General features: G+C 44.8%; 1 protein-coding gene across 3 annotated transcripts in view; it reads right to left on the reverse strand.

Annotated features, from left to right (window-relative positions):
- The window catches only part of CELF2 (CUGBP Elav-like family member 2), a 524,871-nt gene that overhangs the window by 103,053 nt on the left and 401,788 nt on the right, over positions 1–20,030 (reverse strand). For all 3 annotated transcript variants that reach the window (XM_081226997.1, XM_081226998.1, XM_081226999.1), the window contains one exon: positions 13,476–13,558. In XM_081226997.1, coding sequence (XP_081083123.1) covers positions 13,476–13,558 — 83 coding nt within the window. The remainder of the gene's footprint in view (positions 1–13,475; positions 13,559–20,030) is intronic.

Raw genomic sequence — 20,030 nt, forward strand, 5'->3', positions numbered from 1 at the left:
GAGACAGTCTACTCTACCCCTAGCGTTCGGGTGGTGGTTACACTTTCTTCGTCTCTCAGGCTTATCAAGAGAAACAGCAGAGCAAGCACTCTGCTTTCCTGGGAAGGCATTTCAAGTCCACGAATGATGAAGCAGCAGGGATTCTACGAGACTATGGTTCCTGCAAGGTGGGGCCGGGCTGCCGAGTATTACAGATTAACTCTTTGTGGCAGAAATTGCTCTTCTTGCTTCAGAATAGAACTAGGCTTAAGACAGCACCCACTCCACTCATCCCCTTCCAGTCTGGGATGCATGAATTCTGTGTAAGTCCCATTCATGGGAGATTTTCCGGCAGGTCTTCGAGTGTTGATGGGATAGAAAAATACAGGTGCCCGGAAACATGGATGCTGGAGGACAAAGGATCCCCTCCTCTGGCCAGTGACCTCTCTATCTCCTTCTTCACCTGACCTGGACAGTCAGGTCATCCTGGTGCACCCGGGACTCAGATGAGCCAACAGATCAATTCAGCACAGACAAAAGGTGTGTATGCACACACATCCAGAGCATCTTGAAGGGAACTGCGATAGATTCCCAGAGCAGCACGGGTGAGGCTTGTTCTTACCAGTGAGTAAGCATCAAACTTTACATACTATGCATATGCATCATCCGGGGGTCTAGTTTAGACGCAGTTCTGGGGCGGGGCTGGAGAGCATTTCTGACACGTCCCCAGACGATGGCCATGCCACTGGCTGATGGACCACACTTTGAGTAGCAAGGCTATGCTGTACTTGTGGGAGGATAACCAGCCCGTAAGGGCGCTCCCAGCATCCGGACGGACAGTGGAAGGAGGAAACAGTTAATCGCCACCACCCGTCCCTGGGGGCTGAAGATGATTCATTCTCCCAGCTTCGGTTCTCAAATCTGCCCATCGCTGGGAGAACTTTAAAAATACTGATGCTGGGCTCCCAGCTTCGAGAGATTCTTACTTAATTTGCCTGAGGTGTGGCCTGGGCATGTGTAGTTTCTAAAGCTCCCCGGGTGGATCTGCTGTGCAGCCAGGGTTACAAATCACTGCGCCAGCTGTAGATGCAAATGGACTTAAAGGTTAAAGACTTTCCTTTTTCTTCTTCCATTCTTTATAAATTCATCTCATTCATCTATCATTTTAGGTAAATGGCCAGGAAGAATATTATCATTATCTCTCTGGGTCTTTCTCAGAGAATGGAAAGGAGAAAAGGAATTGCCATGTTCAGTCACCTCATATCACAGAGTATCATCCACGGACAGACTGGTATTCTGGGCTCTGAATTTCTGACTCTTTAAAATGTTTTTGGCATCATCTTGGAGAGAAGTTCTGGGGACATGAGGTGCTGAAAAGAACAACAGGGGCAGAGCTGGGAGAGATGAGTTGTCCCACGTCCTCCGCCAAGTGGCTGTGTGACCTTCCTAACGTCTCTGGGCTTCAGTTTCCTCCACCATAAAGTGAGGGGGTTGGACGGTGTTGTTTCTAAAAACACTTATGATCAGATCTGGTCTATTTTCCTCCACATGCCCTGTGTTCCTCTAATGACCCAGAGAACAACATTCAAATAAACAGAAACCTACTGAAATTCGCCATGGATTTCCTAGGTTTGTGGCTCTTACTTTTATCTTCCTTACTAATGATAGTTTTTGTCAATGACCTCCAGGGGTTTTACGTGGCAACTCTGACTCAGGAGTGATTTAAGTAACTTGGTGATCAAGATTCTCTGATAAATGACTCAACAGTATCTGTGAGATTTTTTTAGGGGTTGTGATTATAGTTAATGCCTCCATGAGCAGAAGAAATGTAAGCTAGAACTCACGGAAATCTGGGCTAACACTCCTCTTCCTCTTTAAATGATAGCTTATAAATATTAGTAAATCATAAACCAGGTATTAGCAATGGATGAAGATGACAAGGAGAAGCTCACCTGAGATTAGCTGCCAGCTGTCTTTCCCATCTAACCTGCATCTAGCTCAGTTGGAGGAGGGAAATTATTAGCCATAAGAGATATTCACTGATTTGTCACAGAGATTTTCTCGAATAGCCATAGCTACTTAAACTTTCTTGGGTTGAGAGTGATGGACTTCGAGTTGAAAAGGCAACCAGAGTGAGAAAACAAATTATTACTCACTGTCTAATTATTTACCTAGTATTGTATCATTAACATGAGCTCAGCCATATATAAAAGCCCTTGGCACTGTGCCCAAGACAGATGGCGTGGTCAATAAAAGTTCACTATTACTATGATTTTTATTAATTGAACATTGATTATTTGGCTAAAATTATCTAAATTCTGAAAGCCAATGAAAAATATCAGGCACACAGACAAAAGGTTTACTCAACCAAAATTTGCTAGAAACCTACTCCTCCTGGGGTTCTAACAACTACTGGTCTGACTTTACACCTAAGATGTAGGATATAGGCAAGGACACCAATGAATTTTCTCTTTCCTAATCCACACAGCTTGTTGACTGTTCATCAAATGTACCCTGGACCCCATACACAGCTTAATGCGAAACATCTGGCACAGTTTCCTGGCATGTATTTAAATATCAATATATGCTCTTCTGAAGAAATGACGATACAGTCTATGTATGGGCAAGTGCATAACACGTGGAATTGGACAGCCTGAAACATACCCCATGGACCTTCCAGGGATGGAGGTGAGTTTGCAGGGAACCTGTTCTTTGCTCTTACATGGTCCTTCCTGTCCCTGATGGAGGACAGTAACATAGAAATATCGGTGGCCTAGATAGCACAGAACTCCTGGTCTCAGAACACCACACGTCCAGGGTCACACGCTCCCACAACCAAGACAGCGGCAGAGGTGACAAAAGTCTAAGCCTGTACAGTCATCCACTTAGCCACATTCTTACCAACACAGAAATCACAGCGTGATGACTGGACAGAATTAACCACATAAACTGCCCTAATATCTTCAACGATGCTTCAGCCTTTGATCCTAACTTGCCTCTTGACAAAGGGGGAGCACAGAGCAGATGACTGGATGGGGACAGAGGGAGAAGGACATCTGAGCCCCCCCGGACCCACGGCAAAGCATCCGCTGACCTAGTCTCCCTGCCCTCAACCTGCCGTGGCCAAGAGGACAGCAGTGACCGTTCGGTGAGGCTGCTCAGGGAGGATGTACAACCCCGTCCGTGGCGTTTGCTGCATATTTAAGTGCCCTTGTGGGGGGCGGGGAGTCTGGTCCCTCGTTTTCAGAAGCAGAGGATTCAGGCGCCTGGATGGTTTTGCAGACTTCTCCCCCCGCCCCCCAGACCCTGGCTCCTCATGCATAAAGTAAGAGGGTAAGTCTGATGGTTCCATAAAGGCCCCCAGGTCTCCTCGGGGCCGCAGGGTCGGGGGAGGGAGGCTGGGCTGGAACCCCTCCGAGCTGCTTCCCAAGGCCACAGCCTGCCGCCCCATGCTTTGGGCGGCACGTAATCGGGTTTCTGCTTACTCTTCGCAGATGAGCCCAGGCCCGCACCTTCCCTCCCCCCTTGGACGTGGAGCCCGGAGATGGGGGAGGGTGGGGAGGCCAGCTGGATGGAGACAGGACATTAGAATGCAGATTATGGATTGGGACTGAGAGCCTGGGGATGCAGATAAAGAAGAGAACCCTAATAACCTGAATGTTAATGAGCTGATGTTGGTAAAGCTACACTCCTCTGGAGAAAAGTGCTGCATTTATAATCATTTTGCAAAGTGGTTCCTCTTGACATAACAACTGCCTCTGATCTGCGGCTCCCTCTTAAGAGGGCCTGGTGCCAGTCACCTGGTACCTGGGTTACCAACAAACCCTGCCTCGCCTGCCCACTGTTACAGGGGACCTTGGAGCCCCAACTTGTGGCAACAGGACCGACTTGCAGATGGGGTGCCCGGCCGGCTGCTGGGGAGGGAAAGCCCGGGCCCAGGCACTCTGGCCCTTAGGTGAGATCGCCGTGCGGCACGGCTAGCAGGAGAGCTGAGGCTTCAGATCTGTTTCCAGGACGGTTGCACGGGGAGCCACGGTGGTCATCTGGAGCTTATCAGTGAAGCCATGGACGGGAACACACTTTCTGCTGGAGGTCCCCTGAAACAGGGGGGCCCAATGGGGCTTAGGACCTGTAAGCCTCTGCCCCGACCCGTGGGGTGCAAAGTCTACAGGTGCCAGAGATGTTGGTCTGAATCTGACTGTCAACTCCCGGTTACCAGCTGTACAACCCTGGACAAGTCACTCCCTTTCTCTGAGTTTCAGCTTCCTCACCAGCAAAGGGGCTGGATGACACATGCCTCGTGGAGCGGCGGTGACAACGCAAAGTATGCATCCCGAGAGCCTCCATCGGGGGCCTGATACCTGGGCCGCCGACAAAGAGTCGTCACCTTGTACTGATTTTCACTGTTATGCTGTGTTGGCCCCTTGAGTCATGCACCCTGCTCCCTCCGAGGCGGGGAGCATCAGGCCAAAATCCCCTGTCAGGAGGCCAAGCTTTTGGGGAGACTGACCGACTGTGACCTCTAATTCTAGTTCTGTCACTGCTGTGCCAGGGGAGGGCAGAGAAGTTAATTTAATCTTCTGGAGCCTCCGTGTCCTCCGTATAACAAGGTGAATGTTATCGATACATCACCCAAAATGCTTTTAGGAGGGAAAACAAATAAACACCAGAAAGCCATCTACAAACACAGGCTCACTTATCCATGTGGACTGGCGACAGTGACCAAACAGATAAAGGAAATCCACCAGTAATCCTGGAGCCTCGTCAGGCTGAACACCCTTGTGAAACCAAGGCCGGAAGCAAGGAGTCAGACCGACCTGATGGCATTCACTGCCTTCCCTTTCCTTTCTCTGTCCCCTGGCGGAAGAATCATGATTGCTGAGCCCCCTGCTGGTTCTCAACCAGAGGGCAGAGGGAAGCAGATGTGCTGAGAATCTCAAAGTGGAGCGCCACACCTTGGATGGTCCAGATGTGTCTGTACCAAGTCCTCTACAGTCACTAAGCCACACCTGAAGTGAGTCAAGTCAGAGGCATCTATCTACCTTCTGCCTACCTATTTACTTACCTATCTATCTAGATAGGTTTTCTTCAATTCAATAGGCCACCAATGTAGCCAATGCATAGAAGGCCAAGAACACTTTCTCAAGACTGGAATGGACTCTAATAAGAATCATTCCAGTCCAACCACTTCCTTTCTTTGAATGAAGAAAGGACGGACTCCTGAGTGTTCTGAAGTGCTGGCGGAGGAAGGGGTGGCAGCGTGAATATGCGTTCTGAGCACTGATGGGAGGTATCGAGGGCCAGGAACGATAACGAGGACAAAGATAAAAGAGAACAGCGGTCATGGTGCCCCTTTCTGCAGCCTCCCTCAGGGGCTGCCTGTTCATCCTTTCATCTCGGTGACTTGTGGGTAGTGAGAGCAGGAATGATATGGTCCTGAAATGCTGCTTTATTATCAGAACAACTTTAATAGCTTATGTCAGAATCCTAAGGACGCTTCCTGAGCACCTGTGTACCGTGACGGTCCACGGCTACAACAAGCAGAGGACACGTGAAGCTTCTATCCCTGCCCCCCTCCCTCCCAGTGGCCGGTCTGCCTCCCTTGCGCCCAACCAGACCGGATCCGGCCCAGCAGTGGAGCTCCAAGAATCCCTCTTATGCCGGCCTCCCTGGCTCCAGCTCAGCCACTCTCTGTTTCTTGGTGGCTGGGGAAGGACCTTGGGGCTCCTGGCCGAACTCTCTCCACACCTCCCCACGTCATACACTTTTTGGTGGCCCAGAGTTGGAGGCTCTGAACTGGCCAGCCCACTTCCACTGGATGGTCTCCTGAGCTGGGCTCAGCTCACACGTGAAAGAGTCAAGCTCTGTCATATTTTGGGTGATGCATTCTCACGGAGACTGCATACTCTAAAGACAGAATTTGGACTCTTTGCCAACTTTATTTTTTAAAAATTCCCCCTTTCATCTGACTGTCATAATCCTTTCCTCTGCAATTCCATCCAGACCTTTCGTCAAATTCATGGCTTTTCCCCACATTCTTGTCTTGAATGAAATCTTATCAACCTGGTGGGAAATGAGATCTGTGTACGTGAACCAAATATTCCCAACTGAATCTTGACATATCACAGAGGGATGGTAAACTCTAAATTCTAACTATGACTTAATTTTGCCGTTGTGCCATCCATCCCCTCGTGCCTTTACTTGTTACTGTGAGAGACCAACATTCCTTAAGCCATGACACAGGTGACAACGCACATCTGGCCAGGTGCCCGTGCTAGGTCACACGCACGCTGGCTCTGATAAGCCCTCAGAACCGTCCTATTAATTAGGTTGGTATCTGAGACTATGTTGCTTGCAAAACAAAACTGGAAGGCCTCCCACTGAGTTCTGTTACCAGAAAGGGGTGCAGCTGCTCCTAGTTTAACCCTGGGCTGCCCGCCTCAGCCATTTTCAACTCGCCACCACTAAGGACCCCTCATGAGTCTTCTCCCTTAGGCTTCCTTAAGGGAGAGGGCCATATTTTAAAAGTAACTGGTTTTTCATTTTAGGTAATCAAAGCCATCCATCAGTAAGTGCCAATCAAAGTTACTGAACTGTCTGCCAGTCCAAAGCAGAGGTGCCCACTATTTGGGTGGCATTGTAAAACTTTACGGTGGGTGAAATGGACAGTTTCCAACTGCCTTTTTAAAAAAAAATTTTTATTGGAGTAAAGTTGATTTACAATGTTGTGTTAGTTTCTGCGGTAGAGCAAAGTGAATCAGTTATACATATACATATATCCACTCTTTGTAAAATTCTTTTCCCATACAGGTCATTACAGAGTACTGATTAGAGTTCCTTGTGCTCTACAGTAGGTCCTTATTAGTGATCTATTTTATATATACCAATGGCCTCTTATGAAGTACTAAAATATACTTTTCCAGATCCCCTGGGATTGGCCAGCAGACTGGGAAGCACCAGGCCATGGATTTCTTCCTCCCTCCAACTTTCTCGGGTCTAAACCAACGAGCTGACCAGCAACCCTGCCACACCTGGCTGAGACCCATTTGGGGCCGGTTCTACACCCTAAGTAAGCCCTTCTTCACACTGGCCTGGCTCCGCAGGTGGGTAGGGGCTTCTGCGCCCACCCCTCCCAGGAGCTCCTCCACGGCCGCACGGTGGCGCTCTCCACCACAGGCCTTTAAAAAGTCATCTTAACAGCAAAGGTTTACGTTTGTTTAGCTTGTATTTCTGCAGGACTGAGTATTAGGGTAAAAGAACACAGGCACAGCAGGGAAATAGCTGCTTCGGGGCAGTCCTATAAGGCCAAACATTTCAGCCCTGGCCAAATTCTGCAAAAGTAAGTCTGAAGAATGTACACCCAAATCAAGGTGTCCTGATTTCTTCCCCAGCAAATACATTTTATCTGTTGGGCTGCTACCCAAGAAGACTTCCTGCCTACAGAAACTGTCAAGTGGAAACAACGTCTTACAAGCCCATTTCTTCAGGGGCTCGGAAAGCTTTACATACATTATCTCATTCAGCACCTACTCGTCTCTTAAGAAGGTGGAAAGGCAGGGATTACCATCATTAAATGACAGTTGTCAAGTGCCCTCACACATGCGCTATGAATCAGCCATGATCCTGAATCGAAGCAAAAACCAACCAACCTACCAACGTGAAGAATTATACAGTTCATGAAGTCAAAGGTCAGAAAGATGACTACACTGCAATGAAGAGTATGTGGGCAGGCCAAACACAAAATGAGGTTTTCTGCTATGTCTTCCTGTATTTATTTGACTGAATTGATATCCACATGTGGACGTGTGTGAATGTTTACCTATCCTGTAAGTATACAGAGATATACGTAAATATATAGATCTCTATACGTGAAACAAACTATCATTATATACACATGGAATCACAAATCTACATGCATCTTACATTTTGGAGCGTTTGGGCAAAATGATCATTTTTGGAATAAAACTTGACTCCTCTAGAGGTATTTTATTAAACTAACTCACTCAGGCATTAAATAACCAAGAGTTATTTATTAAACATCAAACATACATAAGCACACTGGCTGGCTTTGTTTTTTGAAGATTTAGTTATAAATATCACAGTAGCTCCTGTAGTCCCCAGTACGTAGGATGGTGCCTGGCAAACCATAAAAATGCAATAAATATCTGCCGAATGAAGGTATGAATATCTGTATGTCCTACACGGCACGTGAATTTGAGGACTCAAATCTGTTCAGAACGATGTTTTGACTTTTATTTTTCCTAACAATCTTTAAAAATTTTTTAATGATTTAAAAAAAATTTTTTTCATTTGATTAAAAAATTGAAGTATAGTTGATTTACAATGTTAAGGGAGGGAAGGACTGGGAGTTTGGGATTAGCAGAGGTAAACTATTATATACAGGATGGATAAACAACAAGGTCCTACTGTCTAGCACAGGGAATTATATTCAATATCCTATGATAAACCATAATGGAAAAGAATATAAAAAGAAGAACGTCGGGCTTCTCTGGTGGTGCAGTGGTTGAGAGTCCGCCTGCTGATGTAGGGGACACGGGTTCGTGCCCCGGTCCGGGAAGATCCCACATGCTGTGGAGCGGCTGGGCCCGTGAGCCATGGCCGCTGAGCCTGTGCGTACGGAGCCTGTGCTCTGCAACGGGAGAGGCCACAACAGTGAGAGGCCCGCGTACCGCAAAAAAAAAAAAAAAAAAAAAAGAAGAATGTCTATATGGGTGTAACTGAGTCACTCTGCTGTACAGCAGAGATGGGCTCAGCACTGTAAATCAACTAACAATTTTAAATAAAAGGTGCCTGAGGAAAAACACTTCTTTTTGATTCAAATGGGATGGTTCAGGGGAAACTTCCATGACATGAAGAGATGGGGTTTGAGAGATTTTTATGACAGAAATAATAATGATGATGATAATGATAAAATAATCATCATGGCTCTGAGAACAAAGGCATTAAATACATATTAATAATCAGAAGAGGTGGTTCAGAGTAAATGAGTACCTCAAAAAGCATTACAATGGGCAAACTGAATGTGGTCCCAGTGAGAGCCTTTGCTGTTCTGCTGAAAGAAATTAAGCCCTAGCATTCCTCTCTTAGAGGACACAGGGGAACTATCCCATGGAGAGCTGTGTTAAAGGCTGCCGGGGAGGACTGCCAACCCACAAAGGGCCAGCCAGGAAGGGGGTCATTCACGTCATGTGGGTGAACACACGTGGCCCAAGAGGCCATTTTATTTACAGCTTCTTCCTGCTGGATCAGGCCCATTTGTCTTTATCTCTCAAATCTATGTGTCGTTCCCATCTGCCACTGCTAACATGGAGTGCTCTAAACAAATGTGCTCTTAGGGCTGTAACTCCTTAATATAAACTGCATTTAATAAAACTGGTAGTGACTCTAAAAAGAAAGGAGGAAGGCAGACTTGGAGAAAATGGCTGGAAGAAATTTGCAGTTAATATTTTACAAGACATTTGGATTCTGATGCCTCCTTGCTGTTAAAATTTAAGAGCTTTTTCAAACCTGTATTCCTCTCTGTCACTACATCCTTAATTAAATTAATTTATATGGTGAATGCTCTAACGATACTGCTGGAGATTTTCAATCAAAAAGCCTTATTGCTAGAAACAGTGTGTGTGAAGACCTTGAAAAAAAGAATGGCATAAGGCCTAGTGCTGTCACTGGCACAGGGCTATTTGGCCCTGACATCTGATTACTGAAGAGATTGTGGTAGTTTTCCTGTGCCTCCGCTGAGGTCGTTATTTTATTTTTTAATTAAGCTAAATTAGGTCAGTGAAAACAAAACGAATCTTGCAAGTTGCCTTCACAAGGGTTTTCTCTCTCGGAAACACAATGTCAGACGATGATATTTCTACTGAATAATTCTACCAGTGAGGTTGTGCCTGCCTGAAACCCTAAACAAAGGAAGCTATCTCTTAGCCTGATTGGCTATGTCGTCAAAGGACGGGCAATCAAGATTTGTCCACGAACGCAAATGGCTCAGCTGTGGAGAAAGTCTAACAAGTTGGTACCAAGGCCAGTGGTTCATCAAGCTCTGCTTTCTGTGCAGACGTGGTTACAGACTCACTAGGGATCTCAAGGGCGCATGTGTGACTGTATAGCTTTGTTGCCTGGCACATAGCAGGCACCCGATTATCATGAGTGATTTGTTAACCTAATGAAATGTCAGCAATAAATTCGGCACCGTGCCTAAGATTTGATCTGTTGCCTATGTGTCAAACCACTGTTTGCAGAGCAGAGCCTGATCAAACCAGGGGAAGGACCTCCCCACCCTCCGAAGCTCATTTCTTGCTCCCTGTGTTGAGCTCCTGAATTTTCTCCCTTAATTTCTAATAGTGTATTTCTAGGATTTATGTTGAGCATTTCAGAGGATGTAAGACCCAGCGTCTTTCTGTCACATGGTAAGAGACAGGCTTGAGAAATGTGTCCTTAATGACTTTGCACTGCTAAGTAAGGCCCAGATGCTTTGCCCTATACCTCACCACAGAAAGGGTCTCTATAATCCATACATGACATGGGAGGAAGGGTGCCTTTATATAAAAATCTGAGAGCAGACACATCCAACTGCATAAATGAACATCCTATCACGTCTTCTTCCTCTCCCATACTAACCAAGTTCTTTGTTTCTCTCAAGAATGATAGTCTCTCAACATTCACCAAGTTTGGTTGTGTGATGAAAAGTTCCATTATGACAAAACACATCAACTGCAAAAGAAAATTAAATAGGGAAAAAACCTCCAACTAAACACCCAGCACTATTTGATCTTGTTTTAAACAGAAAGTTGTGGACACTTTAGAAAAAAAGGCAGCAAGTACATTTTTAATGGATTTTATCCACAAGAGAAATGATTACAACCAGAAAAGCTTTAAAGTATCAGCTGGTGATGCATTTTTCTTTATCCCTTTTATTTTTATTCAGAAAGAAAGTGAAGGCATATGGCAAAGTGCATCATTAATTTCTTATTAATTTCATAATATGAAGGCAACCAGTTAAAATAGTAGTGTTACAACTTTAAATTACCGAACTCACTTGGTATTTAATGAGAGATTTAGCACAGCAGGGACTCTGTTAAATTAAGTTGTTCCTTCACATCACAGTGGGAAAACAGGTGTATATTGGTTTAGAATTATGGAAATGTTGACTAATTCCAAGGCTTGTAATCAAACAGAAAGGCACCCTGTAATATTTTTCCCCCAAGAATATGCATTAATCTTCTAGCTGGTCCCTTTTCTTCCTGCCCACCAAAGCTCCCAGCTGACGGGAAACCACTTTCATGTTCTTCCTGGAGCTGTTAAGGGTGATGCTGATCAGATAAAGCAATACATAAATGCAAGATGTGGAACTCTGTTCCCATGCACCTAATTTGAAATGGCAGATGTAGCAATACTGTGTGCACTGTGAAGGCTAGGAGCTTACAAATCAGACCTGACTTCTCAAAATTTTCATTTAACCCACCTCAAGTAATTGGGCATAGGAAACTGAACTGGATAAAAAGAAAGCCGAAAACAATCCACGAACCATCTTTTCCAACCCCAGATTTCTTGTCCTTAATAATGGGTTTCCAAAATCACCATCCCTGACTTCTGCATGCAGAATTTTTAAGGTGAAAAAGAGACATGGGCAACATTTTTTTTTTTTTTAATACAGAAGATGCTATTTGTTTGCTGAGAAGAGGGTCAGAGTAAGATGTCCCAAATGGGAGCAAACTCATCAGTCATTTGTAGGTTTTTCAACATGGCCCATTCATCAGATTACTTCCGGGTTTCTAGGGAGCATCTTCATGTATGAAAACTGCATGTTAAGAGCTATGTCCCTCCTAGTGGAGGTGATGAACTCAAATTAACCAAGCTCTGCATTAATTTAAAATAGGATGTGATGTGGCCTCTATACACCCTAAATGCTAAATAACAATTTATCATCAAGTAATTTTTAAAAACATACCTAGAAGGGATTTTGTACACTGATTACTGTAAAGTATTTCTTTCTAAAAGAAGGAATACCGAGTGGGTTTTGGGGTGGATTAGGAGCTTGGGAAATAAAAAAAATTTTTTTTTCCACTGTTGCCAGTAAATATTTAACTTGGTTGCTTTGTTCAATAATGTAACCTAACGCTGCAACCTCCTAGAATTTACGTTGGAAAAATTCCATTTATACAGAGAATGAAGCTGAAATGATACTTAAAAAATCATTAGGCAAAGCACTTAGACACAGTAAAATCTCCGTTACTAAAAACCACCTTAGAAGTTTCAGGGAGAAGTAGCTAAATTGAATTGGGAGGGAGAATTCTGGTATCACACTTGCTTTTCTGAACCACTGCCTCTCTGATTTGCTCACACAAAAAGGGGAAAACCGAAGTGGTGTGATTTGAGACCAAGGTTCATAACTTATTACTTTTTTGTTCTTATGAAGCTAATGTTTTGAAAACCTTCCACTGACTGTCTTGTCACTAAAATATTATACAATTTTCAATTGCGCTAAGGTGAATTAAACAAATGCTATCTTTTCTGGGGGTGACAGGGTATCAAATGACTTGTGTACACAGGTTAGCACGACAGATGAAAGATAAGAAGTTAGAATTATACGCTGAAAACATTAGGGACATCATGTTTTCTTTCTTTTACTATTATCAAACCAGGTTTCCATAAAATCATTACCACAGCACTGATTACCAGAGGTTCTTCACTATCACCTACACAAATCGTTATGCTATTAAGTTAACTCATCCCTGATATTTGAGTCAACAGGGACGGTATCCCAACAGCACAGAGAAATTTATACCAGCATACACTGGATAAAGCTGTCATAGCCCCCAGAAACCATGTATCCTGATGAAGTAGCTATAGCCCACAGCAGTTCATTTCCAGTGAATGGCACCAAGCATCCAAAATTACTGGGAAGGAAATGGAAAAAAATTGGAAGCTTTGTATTTTCTGTTCTCTATCGACATGAAGCCGCAAATTGGGCATTAAAACATTGACTTTGTTAACCACCACTGACTGTTTAGAAACCATTAGGAGACTGAATATGATGGCTGTGCAGGGTACATTTTTGTCCTTTCAAAAGAAAAATCTAAGGACTAAATTTGAAAAGAGGCTCCTGGTGAGTAAAAGCTTTTCCTTTTCCATTTGCTCCTCTTGTGCGTGTGTGTGTGTGGAGTTTCCCCCCGTTTGGAAATTGCAGCCCACCCAGTCCTCTTTTCAGCCACTGTGAGCCAGCGGGGTCACTCTGATTTTCTAACCAGGGGACATACTCTCTGAGAGGTCTTTCTGTCAGCGGTAATGCCAGCGTTTCTTGAGGGGCTGGCCAGCTGCTCTGGCTGCTGCAGGGGGGGACGGGAGGTGGGGTCAGCACACCCTCCTCAAAAGCCCAAAGTCATTTTTGGCACTAACAGCCCATCACTAGAACCTTCAGTTGAAAGGACCATTTTCAAGCAATAAAGTGATTTTGGTACAAAAGTAAACCGACTCACCCCAGGTAAAGTTTTAATATTGTGCAGTGCATTCTGGGCCTCAAGTGCAGCTTTTCTTGTATAAAATGTTACGAAACAACAACCTACAGAGAGAAATGAAAAGGTTTTAGAAATTTCTGTGAATGCTTTGCTTCGATATAATGGAGACTGGGGCGAACGAGTCATCTACTTAAAAGGATGCACAATTTAAAAATAAAGTGCACGGGAACAGGAATAACAGCTCAAGCGTTTACACAGCGCCTTTCATCCTAAATCATATGTATTAGCTTTTCCCCACTTTGGGGAGTCAATTCCGAACTGTGCACCAACTACGGGGAATCCAGCTGCTCAGGAACAAGGGCGGGAGGTGGCGGGTGGGTTGTTAGTGGGACTGGCGGTGCACCCACGGCACCCAGCGAAGTGCTTAATCACAAGCACAATGGCAGAAACTTACATCGACTATCATTTTCTTAAAGAATATCTCTAGAACGTCAGTCACCCTTTTAAAACACTTTCTCAACTCCAAGGTTTAGACAGCTGGATGATAAGCTCCCCAGGAGCTGGGATTGTGCTTTATTCTTTTTAATTTCCACCATAGTACATAATGCAAAATTCCATACATGAAACACGCAATGTTTGTTCGCTGAAATGAAAGACTCTATTTTAACCAGTTGAGAAAGTAAGCTATGATGCAGTGGGCATATGCGGAAACATGTTTGCAGACTCTGTCCCGTATATTAAATACAGCTGTGGTATGTCAACTGGTAACCTCTTGATTCCTTGTTTCTCAGAGCTGATGGGAGTCCAGGCTGAAGGCCCCTCCAAGAGAGACCAGCATATACCCTCTTCCCACCCAACTCCCTCCACCAAAGAAAATGGTCTTGAAAACTGTTTACATTCCTTCTGCATTCTAAAGGATGGCTGACCCCTTCTTCAACCTGTATCTAAATATACTGGTTAACATATGTGGTTAAACCAGAGGAAGATACCGGTTAATTATCTATTAATTAGCATATAGTTTCTTAGCACAATCAGGCTTAGAAAAAAGGGAAAAAAACTTTGGAAATTAAAAAAAAAAAAAAGATGCTGCCTCTGACCTGGGCTGCCTTGGATGGGTTGGGTTGGAAAAAAAAAAAAGCAGAGAGATGCAGTCACCCAGATTGTACATATTTCACCCTGATCCTTATCCTAATGCTTGGAGAGATGGAGAGAGCCTTGAGAGGTCCTCAAACGCCAAGTACAGCAACTGGCATGAGAGAAACTCACAGCACTAAGGCATCAACATTGGCTCTATTTAGGGGAATGACGTAAGTAAGACCAAGAACAGCAGAAACGTGGCACAGCTGGAGAGCAGGAAGTTGGCACCACAAACCATCAAAGGTTCAAAATCATACACTGGCATCTACTTTCCAAAAAAAAAAACTCATTCAAAGGAAGAAAATGAAGTACAATACCATCCATACAACATTCCAAAATGCATATGCTTCCTCCTTATCTGGAAAAAGAAAACTTGGAACCTTGTTGTCAAATACTTGGTTTCACTGGAGTCTACTGAGATTAAATATGTAAGACCTCCACCTCCTGGACAAAGGAGAGTATGATCATAGCTCCTCGGCATTTAAAAAACTCCATGCCTCCAAGGATCAGAAACTCTTAAAGTCTATCATTTGCATGATGGAGGGATACGAAAATTATGAAGTGTCTTTAAAGAATCACAGATAGACAGAGTGTTCCTTTTTATATGAGCTTCCCACTTCAGCTATCTGAGTTCTTTGACCAGAGTTCATTTGGCCATGCTGCCAGGTGGTAGATTTTTTTCCTGAACTGATCAAATTAATGTGTGATTTCCAGCTTCAGTGGCATAACCTAAGCCCAGAAAAGCTATAGGAATTGCTTCAAATCAAGGAATGATTTTAAACAGCAGAGTCAAGTCCCAGCTTCCAGTATCCATCGTAATCACTTTAAGAGGAAGAAAAATTATATTCCCCTAGGCTTGATACAGAAAGAAGAACAGGGAAAGAAAACCATGATGCAAAAGAATATTTAAAAAGAGAATGTATAACTGAATCACTATGCTGTACAGCAGAAATTAATACAACATTGTAAATCAACTATACTTCAGTAAAATTAAAAAGAAAAGAAAAACAGGGAAAGCCATCATCTCTGTCATCCAAAAGCTTCTTACAACCAGACTCTGGGTAAGTTCTCCTTTCTCTCTCCTGGGCTTATGGGGTTGGCTTCTGGGTAAGCAATGAGGATGCTCTGAACTTCAACTTCAAAATCGAAGGTACAAAATCTGATGCTTTCAAGCAGGTAGATTTTGAGGGTGTGATACTTAAAAAATAGAAGATTTCGGATGCAATAGAAGTCATAAGGCAGTTTGCATGCCTGGAAAGAAGGCAATTAAGGAAGAATGATCTCAGCAGAAGGAAAACAAATGCCAGTCTGGCCAAGCTCAGAGCTAAGAAGGAAAAGTTGAGGTCGGCCTAAAAGAACAGTGTAATGACAAAGGGAACAGAAATTGTGAATGACACATGATAAGATAAAAGCAACGAAGAATAAAGATGATGTAAACTGAAGGAATCTTGTTGTTGGGCCACTGTGGACCCAACACATAGTGGTCTCAGGAATAGAGAATCCTTTCCTGCCTTAAACACCCAAACAAAATCCCTACCACTTCCCATGGCCTGAAATTCCACTGGGAAGGTGTAGTTCATTTGTTATTTAAGTATTAAAATGCTACCCTTGAGGAAGGTAATATGTAATTGTTCCTAGCTATTTACACCTTGAATTTGGCAACTTCAAGCGTTTCCCTCTTGAACAAGGTTCCTAGTGAACAGAAGGTGGTTTCTGTGTTTGTTTTGTTTTGCTTTGAGAAAGGGCAAGTTTGAAGCTGCTGTCTGAGCAGCGTGGGATGGGGGTGAAAAGGGGCAAGAATACAGAGAGGAGTCTTCATGGACAGAAGGGAGATGGAAGGATATTCCAAACCTCGAACTCTTTCCAATTTCATCCAGGGTCCACTCTGATTATGCAACCGACAAGGTGAAATCAGGGATTTGTCACTACAGATCCTCTTTGAACTGTGCATAGCTCTGAACTCTTTTACTCTAGTTCCATCTAAACAAAGACCTTGGAAGAACATGCCCCTCGAAGCTCTAGTTCTACTGTAATACGTAGAAGAGTACCCTGGACACCACTGGTGATACGCCTAAACCCCTCACTGCTCACTGACTCCCAACCCAAAAGCTCAGCTCCACAGGCACCATGCTTGGCAAGCAAACTTGGGACCTTTGAAGGAGGTATCCCATCTCCAGGTGGGCAGAGTCCCAAGGCTCAGTGAGTAGAGCTCGGGCTGAATTTCTGCCCTGACTTGTAGCCTCAGCTGGGCACCCTCATGCAATGAACCACTCGCACCAACATAGGGGATCTGGGGGAAGCTCATCCCAAGACTTCTTTCGGTTTCACACATTCGGTTCCTGAATGACTCAGTGGAAAATAACTTACTTCCTCTATACCTGAGTTACTTTAGCTGCATCACCCCTAAAGCAGTGAATAAAAACCAGGTCTGGGGACTTCCTTGGAGCACACTGGTTAAGAATCCGCCTGCCAATGCAGGGGACACGGGTTGGAGCCCTGGTCCAGGAAGATCCCACATGCCGTGGAGCAACTAAGCCCATGTGCCACAACTACTGAGCCTGCTCTCTAGAGCCCACGAGCCACAACTACTGAGCCCTCGTGCCACAACTACTGAAGCCCACGTGCCTAAAGCCCCTGCTCTGCAACAAGAGAAGCCACCACAATGAGAAGCACACGCACTGCAATGAAGAGTAGCCACCGCTCCTACTTGCCTCAACTAGAGAAAGCCTGTGTGCAGCAACAAAGATGTAATGCAGCCAAAAATAAATAAATAAAATAAATTTATTAAAAAAACACACACACAAAAAACCCAGGTCTGCCTACCACTCCCTCCCCCTGAAAAAAAAAAAACCCTACATGGATATATAACCAAGGGTTTCATTCAGAATAAATTTTTTTTTAACAGTCAAAATTATTCCTGGGCTTCCCTGGTGGCACAGTGGTTGAGAGTCCACCTGCCGATGCACGGGACACAGGTTCGTGCCCCGGTCCGGGAGGATCCCACATGCCGCGGAGCGGCTGAGCCCGTGAGCCATGGTCGCTGAGCCTGCGCGTCCGGAGCCTGTGCTCCGCCCTGGGAGAGGCCACAACAGTGAGAGGCCCGCATATGGGGAAAAAAAAATTATTCCTTCCCTTTCTTGGCTAAAAATGTCTTGCACTTCATTCAGCATGCATACTAATTGACTTAATAAAAGTAATGTTTCATTAAGTTATCAGAAAATCTGCGGTAGAAATACTCCCAATTTCAACATTCATCTTAGAGTCTGCCATTTGTGTTTTTCCCCCAATGGGACATGAGTCTGGACACTTCCAGAGTAAGAATGTGTTTCACAGACTCTTGCTTCTATGAGTACTCTCCCAGCTAAACCACCACAGACTTTTTTAGTAGTCAATCACTTGACATACTCACTTAAAATCTTAGACTCATTGACCTGCAGAGATCACTTCAACACAGGAAGGGAGAAATATCATTAATGTTTGCCCTGAGATGGTGATCATCATGGCAAAAGGCCAGGGAGCGACTGCAGATCCTAGAAAACCCATGGAGGTGCAACAGGGCTGGAATTTTCTTTCCTGCCTACCCTAACTGGATGGACAGCTGTTAAGGGAACCACCTGGCTTTTAGATTTCCCTGCACCAGCTGTAACTCAGGTCTGCAATTTACCAGATTCGTTTGCAGGTCAGCTGCAACACCAGATGGCCCAGCAGTCTGATTCGGGGGACAGACCTCCCTCCTCCACCAGGCTCTGCTTCCAACATCATTGTAAGGTGGGTGGTTAAACGCCGACAACAGCCCCGGGCACTCTTCAATGGTCAGCGGCTGCGACGTGCACCCGAGGTGACCACCCCTCCGGTATCAGCATCGCTCCCCGAATCCGCTTTCCCTGCTGCCTGTGGAGTACAGAGCAAGGCCTGCTCCACGTCACAGACGGGAAGCCACCTGCCAGGGGACTCCGGGGATGGGCGGAGCCGAATGCTTCAGCCAGGCTCAGCGCTCCTGTCTCTGCTCTGTGCGGCTTCACATTTTTCTACGCTACCCGTCTGACACAGTCTCATAAGCACTCGCACTTTATAATTCTTGCCACCTTTATCCGCTGGCTCTGGAGTTTCTGCCAGTGGCAGCAGCCAGCTTAGGAAAAGATAAATATGATGTCCCACGCCCAGGTGACTTCGTGGCATCTCACTTTCTAAGAGTTTCAACAATTCACTGTGTTAATAAGAGCTCTGGATTTCGGAGCAAAAAATAAAAAAATCCATCTGTTGCGTGTCTGTTTATCAGGCCCATCCCCTTATTCCTCACCAAGGCTCTTTAAATTCACAGGTAGAACAGGTTAGGGGTAAAACTCGAGAGGTGACTCCAGAACCAAATATCAGTGTTTCAGGCCTATACAGAGCCTAACATGCCCACGTAGTGATGACTCCTGCACTGAACCCCAAGAGATGCTGCTGAGTCTACATACTGCAGGGGGTATCACATGAAAGCTCACTGGCCATTACCATCTCCCTGTGAATTCATTTTGCGGCTCAACTTTGACCACCTGGCTGACCCCTAGGAAGGCCACTTAAGACAGATCTGTCTGGATGGGAAAGAAGGTCTAGAGAGAAAGGTCCTGGGTGCAGAGTGCCCACTGTGAAGGCCACCGGCATGAGGCCTCACTGTGGGCATCTCTGGATGGTCAGGAGGCACCCAGGGAACGAATCAGGGGGACTGGGAGCTTTTGATGGCCCCGATTCCCACAAGTTGGCAAGTTCAGCAATCTGGCTGCCCATGTTCAGCTTGTAAAGCAATGTGTTATCAGGATCATAACTGTGTGATATGATTAGACCATCTTGTACCGTAAGTTGAGAATGGTAATTCTCAGAGACGCCAAGAGCTACCTACTCCAAATAGGGTAGTTGGGGTCTGACTATATTTCCTCACAAATATTTTCTGCTGCCATAAAAAGTTCCCTCAGGTATTCTGCTGGCTTCACTGCTGAATAATATGAGACACTGTGATGAGGTTTCTGCTGTTTCAAAGAAGACAGGCCAATGGTCTCTCTCTCTCTCTCTACACACACACACACACACACACACACACTAGTGTATTTAAAGCCATCAAGAAGACACTCAACTTTACTGAAAGACTTTAATTTTAAATGATCAAGGAGACTTATCCTAAAAGAAACCATCTGGATTATCACCAATCTTTTCAAACCACAGCTGTTTCTCTTGGAAAGCCTAACTTGGAAACTCTTGGTAATAATACAGGGGAAAAAATGCACTACTTATGTAGAGATAACCAGTTTATATCATGGCCTGTCCTGAGTCACACAGCACTTAATTTACATTCTTCCATGTGGAGGGCGGTGTAGACACAGCCCAAGAGAATGGTACCGAGATCAGATTTTAAAATTAGTTCTGCCCTGAAGAAAACTGACACCATACTTGTTCAAGAAA

This window comes from Mesoplodon bidens (genome assembly GCF_964165515.1).
Source record: "Mesoplodon bidens genome assembly, chromosome: 3".
NCBI lineage: Eukaryota > Metazoa > Chordata > Mammalia > Artiodactyla > Ziphiidae > Mesoplodon > Mesoplodon bidens.